Below are 12,454 nucleotides of genomic sequence, written 5' to 3'. Positions count from 1 at the left end.
TACGCTATATTATAAATACAGTTAAAGTGTATATATATATATATATACATGTGTATATACGTACATATTAATAACTAAATCGTTTTAAATTTACTCTCTATTGAAGAATATGGTATTAAAAACTATGGTTCTCGATCTTTGTTCTCACCAATATTATTGTTAATATTCTCCTGTTCAAACAAAACACGATTGAGAAACAAATATTTAAATCGATAGTTAATGGTATTAAAAATAAAATCTGCTGGATAGTCATTTTTTAAAACAGTATCAATTACAAGCCTTAAATTATACAAGCAGTTAAATTAGTATTAGATTTGACATATTTCAGCTTCAATGATAAATATTATAAACAAAATTTTAGTACTCCGAGGGATTCACCACTCTCTCCGATCATTGCAGATTTAGTTTTACAAGATTTAGAAATCTGAGTTCTTAAGATGTTAGGATTACAATTGCCTTTTTACCTGAGGTATGTAGATAACGGTGTATTGGCAGCTCCTTTTAACTTAATTGATGACAATTAAAAGTTTTTAATATGTCATCAATTAAGTTTCAAAATATTCATTTCATAATAGACTTGAATTTACAATGGAAAATGGAGATGAGAATTAACTTTTAGACTTTACTATAATTAAAAATAATATTTTAGAATTTAACTGGTATCACAAGCATTCGTTTTCAGGGCGATACCTTAATTATTTATCTTTTCACCCAATTTCTCAGAAAAAGAGGACAGTGATAGGAATGATTGATAGAGATGTTTTACTCTCAGATCCTTTCATGACAAAAATGTTAGTAATTCATATTTAAAAAAAAATCTATCCAGAGGATTTTATTTTCAATTAACTATCGACTTAAATATTTGTTTCTCAAACGTGTTTCGTTTGAATAGGAGAATATTAACAATAATGTTAGTAAGAACAAAGATTGAGAACTATGGTTTTTAATACCATATTCTTCAATAATAGATTAAATTTAAGACGATTAGCACATTGTGAATAAAGAAGACATCACAGAGACATTGGAGTTAAGTCATCATTCCACATTAAGATTATGCACCTGCGTTGATTCTTATTAACCTTAAATTGATATTATTGTTGTTTTATACTATTATTTAAAATAAAAAATACAATAATATTTTCAGATATTGATATATAATATCTGAATTGATATATAATAACGCACAATTTACCTTTCTGTTTGTCAATTTTCCATCAGAATGTAATTTTGGCATTACATCACAATGTAATTTGTGTAATTATTATGTAACAGAAATTTATAAATTTAGAAAAATAAAGTTATATTTATTTTTGCATAATTTATATAACATGTTTTACATATCCACATATTAAATTTTTATATTATACTATATATAAACATTATATTACATTACGGGGTGTAATGAATAAATTTATACATATCTTTTCTAATTTTTAATAAAATACCCTCTTCATTTAATTTTGAAATTAAGATAGTTAAATTGTCCATTAAAATATTTTCAGATACTGCAAGTGCTTCCAATTCTTTTACTGAAAATATTTGTTCCTTATCTGCAGTTACCTTTTTTTCTAGCAGCTTTATGAATGTTTTTAGCTGTAAAAAAGAATTATTATAAATAAAGAATATAAAGTGCTATAGACATTTGAATTTTTCACGTAAATAATTTATTAAATATATAAAAACATGTACACACATGCACATGCGCACAATTTACCTTTCTGTTTGTCAATTTTCCATCAGAATGTAATTTTGGCATTACATCACAATCATCTTCTATTGTTTCTATCATTGCATATCGCAATATATCTATTACGTCCAATGCATCCGATTCAGTTGCTTCCATACGTAATTCCAGTTTTGCCCTAGCCTGTAATAAAATGATATAAATTATCTCATTTGATATATTTTGATTTATGACACATATAAAGTATTAAACCTCAGTTAATCGAATCATAGCTTCTAATTGTCTGTTGAATATTGGTATGCTACTAAATTGCTCATTTTTCGCTCGAAGTTTTAAATAATAATTTTGTAATACTGTTGCGGCTTCAACGGATAATTTCGGTTTCACATATTCTCGGGCATAGGAAATATAAGTTCGAAGAATAGGTTGTGGTATAATTTCAGAGGCCAATGGCAACATCAACTTTTTTCTGAAAATATTTATTTTACAGTTAAATTTACTGTTTTATTTAAAATAAAAATAATTACGACAATATTAAGGAATTGGGAATAAAGATCAAACTGGAAATTTAGCACCGAATTTATTTTCAGTCTTGAAACGCAATTCTAAAGCCGCGTATACACTTAGTGAACAAACACCGAATGCGAATGTTTGGACATTCGTGTTAGTGTTTATAAGCAGTTTATTCTTTTCCTAGATTGTACCGAATACTAGCATTCGATCAGATTCGATGTTCGTTGCACATAGCAATTAACCTTGTGCAACTTTTATGTAACAAATAATATCACAGTTTTGTGTTCGCTGTTTGTTCGGTGTTCGTTCGCTAAGTATACATATACATGGCTTAATTGGAATTAGAGTAATAATATCACACATTAAATTGACAAGCAATTTAATTATATTAACGCTCATGAGGTATCTTAGATTAAATCTAACTCTCACCGTATATATAGGTATCATTTGTGTCTAGGCGATTTTTATAGTTCAGGACTGCGTTCAGAAATTATGCTTACATAACTCTAGTATGCATTTTGCTATAATATATGTAATGTACCTACAGCTTAAGAATTATCTGGGCGTAATTCCTGAATGCAGCTCTGAATATCTTGAAAACAAGAGAGTACAGGCGCGCCGTCCTGCTCCTAAAAAAATTTGTGGCGTGAAGGAAGATACCCCGTGATCTCCCCAGCAGTGGATATTTTCTCGCTGCGGATATTCAAAATCGAGTGAGAACATAAATGATCCCCGTATACACTCAACGTATATTTGTCATACAAATAAGAAAATGATTTTTTTTGTATTTCTTGACTATTTTTATAAGTAAAACATATATAAATAACGAAAAAATTTTGATTCAATGTTGTCTTAGAATAAAAATGTCAAATCGCTCTGCAGAAGAGATGACATTGCAAGAGAACGATTTCTTTGTTCTCTTACAATGTCATCCCGCATGTATTTTTTTATTTACAAAAGTGTATGAGATTACAGATTTTGAATAAAAAATAAAGTTTACAAGTAAACTTATTAAAACTTGTAAACTTATTAACACTTGTAAAGTTATTAAATGTCAATTTTTCATAGGAACGCTTATTTTTATAAGTTTCGAAATTGTAAGACTTTATCCATTTAAACATTTAAACATTTAAATTTAAAAAATTTGTTAGCACATTTTTTTTCTCTTAAAATGTAAACTTTGAACCTTATTTTCCTTTTTTAATTATTAGATTTCATAGATTTGATTAAAAGTTACAAATTTTTTAACGTACCACTACCTACTCACATTTTTACATATACATGTTTGCAAAAATAAAATATTTAAATAATTTGTTAAATTATGTATAAATCTTTCATTCAGAATAGTTAAGGAAGCTACATGAATTTTTTAAATATTTTTTGAACTACTTAATCCATTAAAAAAAATACGCCGCGGACATGAATGATCCCCGTATACACTTAATAAGTACTAAAAAAATGTATACATGATGAGGATTAATATACTGATGCTTATAATCATCCTAAAATCTGTAAATAATTTTATTGTGAAAAATATTATTTTGGCCGGGCAAACCCGGATCGTCTTGCACTCTTTACGAGCATCCTAGCCTTTAGACCACCTTACAATATTCTTCGTGATAACTTACACAAGGCGTCTTGAATTTAATTAACCAAACTTCGGGAGCGTATAGAGAATTGATAAACTAAAAAAAAAATCCTTCAGAGGAATGTTCGTTAACTTTTGCTTCATTTTAAAGAAAATTAAAAAAAAAACGTAATTTTCGAAATATTATTTTCAAAGCGGAATATTATTGTTTTCGTGTTACGATTTCAGCAATAATGCTTTAGAGACAGTGCAAAAGAAAGATAAGAGTATGACTTCCGCGCTGACTTCCAGACAGAAGAGTACCAGATCAATGAATCATTACATTGACCAGATCAATCTTTGGACAGATCGTTGCACGAGCTGTCCATACAAGATGAAATGCATCTGCATGCATTGCTGCAAGAGGTCAACATTTTGAACAATATCTGCATTAATCAAGTGCTCAATCAGCACACAATATTTAAAAAATAGTTTTTAAACATTTAATATTTTTACGTTAAATATTGTGTGCTGATTGAGTCAATTGGGTGACAATGTGAATAAATAAGTATGAATGAATAAGTAATAAATAAGTACAAAAATGAAAATTATGTTTCGTCTTTTTGACAATTTTCTTTAAAATAAAGCAAAAATAAGCATATTTCTAAAGGATTTTTTTCTTTTTATTGATCCCCTACATGTTCCCAAAGTTTGCCATTTAAATTCGAGATAATTCGTTTGAAATTCGGAAAATAAATTCGGCGCGCAGTTTGAGAAATTGGATATATGTATAGTAAATATATGAATTCACATAAAATTATTTCAATATTAAAGATCCAATTTGACCGTTTAAGGCCTTTATTTCCAATTCGTTAAGTCACATTACGGTTTTATAAGTCACAATATTAAGACTTCTGTGTAGTCATACAGAATTGTGTTATCATAAAACCAGAAATAGCATGTTAAAGTTTTTCTGTATGTTTCTGTAATTTTATTTGATTTAAAAAAATAATGTTTAAATCAAAGAAATTTTTTCACAAATCAAAGAAATTTTGTCATTTAACCAAAATTTTTTTAAATCGAAGCAACCTTTTCTTTGGATGCAAATTCTTTTTATTTACAAAGAATTTAGCAAAAAATTTCAACGTGTTATTTCTCGCTCATGACATCCCGATATAATTGCCGCAGCGACTATTCAGAGTCTTATATATAACTAATGTTATTTTTTAAATCAATAAATATATACATATACATATAAATATATATACATACATATATATATATAAATGTATTATATAAAGTGTTATTTGTTATATGGCGATACTCCATTTTTTAAATGGAACAATATGTAAATTTCTGCATTTCATTGATTGATTTTACTTAATATGACAACATTTATTTAAAACATTTTTTTTCTATTTCGTTTGTCCCATTTCTCCTAATAAGACAATTTAAATTAAATTAATTAAAGTTATGATGAAAATTATTAATAATAAATTTGAAAATCATTGCTGTTAATAAAAAATCTATTTAAAAAAATGGAATATCGCTTTTTTACTCCTTTTTGAAGGATTGGAAATAGTATCCCCGTCTGTCATTTAAAATTTTAAAATATCTCAACTAGAAAAGTTTTAAATGTTCATTTTTTCGCTATTTTTAATGGTTTTGAAAAAATACATAACACCTAAATTTTGGGCTTTATAGTATACAAAATTAATATAATTATTTCTTACCTCAAAGCACATTCATTGTGGAAAAATAATTTCGTAATTTCTTCATTGGAATTTGTATGTGAACTGGTATGAACAGTCATGATATGTTTACATAATAGATTATCAAAATGCTATTACATATAGAGAAAAAAATAATTATAATAATTATTATACAAAGAGTCCTATTTTAAATAGTCCAGCTAAATATCTTAAAAATTGAGCCCGACAAAAATGTTTCATATAATTTTATTTAAAAAATGGCAATGACCTCAGAAGAGGATTCTCTTAATAAAATTATTTCATTTTCTCGAAATATACAATGTGTTTAAGAATATTTTTCTGAAGTTTTAAGGATACAAAAAATTAACGAAGCAGGAGCGATTTAAACATAAAAGCGCGTGATCCGAAATACGATTACCGAGTCGCACGGTCAGCTAAAACTACAGGAGGATATGTGTTGAATTTTGTATATCGTGAGTTATTTAAGAAAGATTAATATTTCTATGTTTTATTCTTAATATCTCTTATTTTATTGTTTATATTGTTTTATAATTTATTTACAATATTACACTCTTTTATCCTATTAATAATGATAATTTTTATTTTGACCTCTCACACACTCTCATAATCTTAATATAAACACGTCGCAATAATTGAATCATCGTTAATATGCTTTGTAATGTAAGTTTCTATCCAAATATTTTAATGACAATTTGATTATTATAAAATTAATTTGTATTTAAAATATTACAAATAATCTTAAATGTACTGATTTAAATACTCAGTTAATGACAGACAACATTTAACATTTTAGCATTTGACGAATGATAATAGCAACTGTATATTATACTCTGCTGTAATTTGCTAAATTATTCCGGATAAATTTTGTTAATCCCACTGAGGATAACCCAATACGAAGGGTTGAAACATCTGCGTAATATATGGATTTTTTACATACGATCAACCTGTGTTTGGCTCATATTGACTTTTACATCCTTCTTGTGATTTTGTTAACTTATTGACACGATTATAAGAGCTAAAGATTTTATTACAATACACAGTATACATATAGTTTTTGTCCCTACTTTAAAGTTACTTTAATGTTAATTTTTTTATTATTCGACTAAACTATATAATTTTTGTGTAACAATTACGTTTTTCTTTTACAGATTCAAAAATCCCTTTCCAGAATTAAATACGCGTTAATACATGTCTGTGAAGTGGAGTTTATGCCGAGAACAATAATAAATTTCGAAATTGAGATCTTTACCATTTCTTAGTCCAATATGGTGCTCTAGAGATGTCACATCGTGAAAATATTTGCTAACATAAAAGCTGTACAATCCACATTTATGAACATTAATAATAATAAAAATAATTATTTTGATAAATAACTATTTTAGATAAATAACTCCTTTAATTCATAAAATAATACATAGATTCATGAGGCATTAGGAGTTAGCGCTGGTACTAATTTGCGCAAATATACTCAATAATAAAAATTTATATAAAAATAAAATTTAATAATTTTTGGACGTTTCGGCTCGGCTTTGAACCATCTTCAGCATATACATATATACATAATTAATTACCGGACTTCAAACATTGTATCATTATTAAGTGAATCGCAAAATATATATGTTCTTCCTTCCAAATGTAAATTACGTGAACCATGTAATGAGACGCGACCATCTTCAACATTAATCAATGTTGTGACACTTCAGTTTCATAGCTGAGTGGTGATAGATTAATCATCTCAATGCTCATAAAACACAGCAATCCGCACTTAGCAATAGTTTAGTTACTCTTTGTTTCGTGATCAATATACTTAACAGTTACATTTTTGACCGTATAATTTGTAACACATGACAAATTTCTTGTCGATTAATATTTTAAATTTAATGTTTGACTATTGTGCAATATACAATTGGTTCTTTATATTCTTTTTATTATCAATGTAACGAACTATTGTTCTATGAGCATTGAGATGATCAATCTATCACCACTCAGCTATGAAACTGAAATATCACAACATTGATTAATGTTGAGGATGGTTACGTCTCACTACATGGTCCACCTAATTTGCATTTGGAAGGAAGAATATATGTATTTTGCGATTCACTTAACAATATTTGAAGGCCGGTAATTATATATGTAATTGTATATGCTGAGGATGACTCAAAGCCAAGCCGAAACGTTCGAAGAAATTATTAAATTTTATTTTTTTTATAAATTTTTATAATATTTATCATTGAGAATATTTGAGCAAGTTAGTACCAGCGCTGACTCCTAATACCTCGTAAATCTATGTATCATATTTACGAAATAGTAGTCCATAGACTAGTAGTTTGCACGAAGAAACAATGTGGAGTTCTTAGAATTAAACTCAGACATCCAATTAAAAAATGTTATCGTTACACGAAAATTTATGTATATGTGTACTTGAGATATTGATGTAGTAGTATATAGTGATATGTCAATGACACATAAATTGTCTGTGTGTAAGTTCTATATTCACTACGACTATATAACTGTCTTTAGAATCTCTTTAAAAGTTAAAAAAAATCTTGATTTTTTATTTTTATAAAGTTCATACTTTTCCAAATTTAATTTTACTAATTTTATTTTACTAGGCGATAATTAAATCTATATTTTAAGAAATTTTTTAATTTTTTTGTTTCAGAGCAATGAAAAATCTGTAGCGGGATTCTCTAAACATTTTATCGATGATTGTCGCTATCGTTAACTAGAGACAGCCAATGGCAGGACTATCCTGAAAGAAAGCGCGGCACTCATTGGCTATCGCTAGTTAATAATTACGACAATTGTCGATAAAACGTTTAAAGAATCCCGCTGGAATCGTATCGACAATTAATATAGCGCTCTTAAAAGGATGACTATAAATTTGTTTTAGTTTAATTACAAACTGGATTAACCAAAATTTATTTAAATAAAATAAATGTTATAAATTTAACTAAAATAGTTTAGTACGCGTTTTAAGTAGTAAATAGACCTTTTAAGTAAATATAAATTTTAGTCAATCGGTTGTGCGGTTTCTTTGAAAAAAAAAATTGTAAAAACTGTCTTAAAAGCGCGGTCTTCAGCAAAGGAACCCCTTAAAAATCAATTTTTTGACAAATTAATTTTATATAATTATTTATTCCTCCCCAGATCATATAGCATTTGTCTAAAACATTTTTATCTTTTGGCTCAGTTTTCAAGATATTTTGCTAGATTGTTTGAAATAAGATGTTCTGCATAAAAATCATTCTATATATTCCACTAATACTTTATTTATGAATATTTACCTTATTTGGTTTATCTAATAATAAAAAAATTAAATCAAATCGTGAGAGAATAGGTTGACTTATATGCAAATTTTCATTTACTGTTTTGCTTTTATCATATTGGCCTCCAATAGGATTAGCCGCTGCCAGAATTGATATCCGTGCAGGAAGGGAACATATTATACCTGATTTTGCAACAGTAATGCTTTGTTGTTCCATTGATTCTAATAACGCCTGGAATAATGTATGTAAAAATAATTTAGTCATTTATAAAATTTTATACTGTATCAATATAATTAAAAAATGATTTATTAAAAATGTTAAAATTGTTGAACACTATAATTTCTATATTAATAACAATCATTTATTGCACATAGTTTAGTACGTTTGTTATATTTGTAAACAATATCCATGTTACTTTACTTGATGCTGAGAGCACATTTTATCGAATTCATCAATGCAGCAGCAACCTTGATCTGCTAAAACTAAAGCACCAGGTTCTAAAGCAAAATCATTTGATCCCGTTTCTTTTGTAAGAGTTACTGTTAATCCAGAGGATGTACTTGAATTGCCACAGATGTATACACCTTTTAATAATATTTATATATTTGCATATAAAATACTTATATACTACATAAAGAAGCTAGAAAACTACTAGTTTTTTTTACGTATACCTTTTGCAGATATTCGAGCACAAGCTTGTAACATCTGCGATTTGCCAAGACCAGGATCTCCAACTAACAGAATATGTATATCGTCTCGTAATTGCATACGTTTTGCATTACCTCCAAATAAACTCAATATCAATCCAGCTTTAACTATCTCATGGCCATATATATTAGGACATAACGAATGTACTAATAATGCAAAAAGATTTGGTTTTTTATATATGTCCTGTATATAACAAAAAACAAATTATGTTAGAATGTAAAATTAGCTTTATCTTATATTTAACAGAAAAAAGTTACCTGTATAGCTAAATAATTTTTTAAAGAAATTTCAGTGCTCATAGAACTTTTATTTTGATATCTATGCTTGTTATTGATAACCGTTATCGCTTTCATGTATAACGAAAATGGAGTTCCAACTTGTACTTTATTTGTACCATCATCGACTCCTAAAACCTAACCTAACATGTTATACAAATAATGTTTCTTCTTTCTCTTTGTGTATTAAATACAGAGTTGCCACAGAAAATAAATTTTAAAATTTCCTGACTTTCCAGGTTTTCCAGATGAAAATGGAAAATTTTCCATGACCAGTATCAAATATGTAAATTTTAACATTTAGAATCAAGAATTGTAGAAAAGCTAGCCTATATTATTTAATCCTTACAATACAAAGTACAATTTGATGCCTCATCTGTCAAATATGGGTCATTAGAATCCATCTGATTTTCACCTATTTCGAATGGTTCAAAAAAATCTCTAAAAATTCACCATGCTTTCAACTTTCTAGAATAAATATCGAAACTTTATTTTGGAAAATAGTATAGTATAATTTATAATTATCGAAAGACAAAGAAACTTGTACGAACAGGAATCGTTCGGTCACTAGTAACCCGACCTTGTAAAGGTTAAAAACAAATGTAAAAGAAGTTTAATAGCATAATAAAATTTTGAGTGTAAATTAAACAAAAAATTAATTAGTATTGGAAAAAAGAAGTTATGACGGAAAATAGCAATCAAATAAAAATACTAAATAAAATATAAATTTTAATTATTTTATTAAAATCGTTTAAAGTGCACGAGTTTTTAACGTATTGTACTATAAACGTTAGATATAATATTTAAAAAATTATAACAATTGTTTGGAATAGGAGCAATTTAAAAAAATTTTGAGTAAGTTTCTGACTTTTCTATATTTTCCCCTGACTTTTCCCAATTTTCCCAGTCTGTGGCAATCCTGTAGATAGAAATATTTAAATATATAAATAAATTCGTTTTTCTTATTAATAATAAATGTATATTATTATTATAAATAGTTAATACTTATATGATAAAAATATACAGAAGAGAAGAATTTTTTAATTTAAAATACAAGATATTATCTGTAATTATTTTTTAAAAAATACCTTGATTATGCCTGTAAGTGTTATATCATCGCCCGGCATACAGATATTGACTAAATCATCTAGAAGTTCTACATCAAGTATTTTAGGTACTTTACTTTTATTCTCCTGCAAGATGATGTTATATATTAATATATACAATTTTATGAATATTTTATATAAAAATAATTGGATATTTCATTTATTATATATACATATAATATTACAATGTATTTAAAATATGTATTGTCTTTCTAAGATCGTAAAAATGTATTAAATATATGATTACTATAACATATTAAAATATAAAAGATTATTGTTAAAAAATTTAAGGGAATAATATTTCTTGATTTATTTTATGAAGAAAAGATCCTATGAACAATGTCCTAAAGTTTTAAGAGCTTTTATTATTCATGCGAATGCTTCTAGCGAATCTAAAAATGTTTCGTTGGTACTAGAAAATGATTCTTGTACATATAAGAACACTAATAGTAGAACACTATAGTAATTTTCATTTGGGATACACTGGGTTCAGCCTCGTATTGCACCAGTTGCGTGTAAGCGCTACACTCAGCTAGAATACCATGGTGTACATACATTACATCATTATTGCGCTAAAACCCTGTTCCCGTTTGATTTCCATTTTCCAAATTTTAAATGTCACACTGGCTCTATACCGTCTTTTTGAGACGGTGTAGCAAAATCCCACTTCGTGCATAAAATTTGCATTACACCGTAGCCACGAAAACATGGCACACCGAATGAGTTCGCTTACCACCAGCCATGGAAACTGTTTGAGTGTTGCGCTAATGGGCGATAGTGTCAGCCAAGAGAAAACGCTATAAATTTGATTAAAATATCTCTAATAGCGAATTCGGCAGACTGCACTAATGCGCACTGAGTGCGAACTTTTTCAGTGCCACGTATTCGGCTCAGTGCGTTAAGATTGTTGTATTTGGCGAATGGAAATTGTCCTAGTGTAGTGCTGAATTTATATTCGGATAAACCGAATGAATTAAACGAGTTCAAGAAATGTTGCACTGACGTTTTTGACAGTACAATTTGGCATAGCATCAAAGTGGTTCTCGCACTATGTCAGAGCAGCACTAGAGCAGAGTCAGTGCATGTGTGCCGAATTCAACATTTTTTTTAGATTTCATTTTTTAGATTTTCGAAATTTTTATACATATTTCTTTTCTCAACTGTGACATCCTGTATTTTGAAAACAAAGCACTTTAAGACATATGTTCATGGCATCCTTTCTTCATAAAATAAGTCAAGAAATACCTCCTTAAATTTTTTTTTATAAATCACCCTGTATAGATAAAATAAAATATACGTATATATAATATTATTTATGCTTATTTATTTAGCTATATTTAGATAAATAAATTACTTTAAACGAAAAACATAGAGGATTGCGTCATCCGTGACGTGCATCAAATTGATCGACAAAAATTAAAAGATAGAACGCCAATCTATTTCTGTCTATTAAATGATGTTAAGGGAGAGAGAATGAGAGAGAGAGAGATGCCGTCTTCACACTCTTTCGCTCTTACTTTTATTGATTATATTTAATATATGCGAATGGACTGCGCCATCCGTATCTAAATATTATATATAATATTTAGATACGGATGG

General features: G+C 27.6%; 1 protein-coding gene across 1 annotated transcript in view; it reads right to left on the bottom strand.

Moving 5' to 3' along the window:
- Positions 1-1,449: 1,449 nt before the first annotated feature.
- Positions 1,450-12,454, bottom strand: part of LOC108753831 (DNA helicase MCM8-like) — a gene marked incomplete at its 3' end in the record, with an annotated part of 19,144 nt that continues 8,139 nt past the window's right edge. Inside the window, exons 6-14 of the mRNA XM_018495753.1 lie at positions 10,838-10,942; positions 9,732-9,887; positions 9,438-9,657; positions 9,187-9,350; positions 8,785-8,997; positions 5,498-5,607; positions 1,937-2,153; positions 1,715-1,867; positions 1,450-1,593 (exon numbers count right to left, since the gene is read on the bottom strand). Of these exons, the coding sequence (XP_018351255.1) occupies positions 1,450-1,593; positions 1,715-1,867; positions 1,937-2,153; positions 5,498-5,607; positions 8,785-8,997; positions 9,187-9,350; positions 9,438-9,657; positions 9,732-9,887; positions 10,838-10,942 (1,482 nt within the window). The remainder of the gene's footprint in view (positions 1,594-1,714; positions 1,868-1,936; positions 2,154-5,497; positions 5,608-8,784; positions 8,998-9,186; positions 9,351-9,437; positions 9,658-9,731; positions 9,888-10,837; positions 10,943-12,454) is intronic.

This window comes from Trachymyrmex septentrionalis, unplaced genomic scaffold (genome assembly GCF_001594115.1).
Source record: "Trachymyrmex septentrionalis isolate Tsep2-gDNA-1 unplaced genomic scaffold, Tsep1.0 scaffold72, whole genome shotgun sequence".
NCBI classification, from domain to species: Eukaryota; Metazoa; Arthropoda; class Insecta; order Hymenoptera; family Formicidae; genus Trachymyrmex; species Trachymyrmex septentrionalis.
This window is presented reverse-complemented; position numbering and strand designations above follow the sequence as displayed.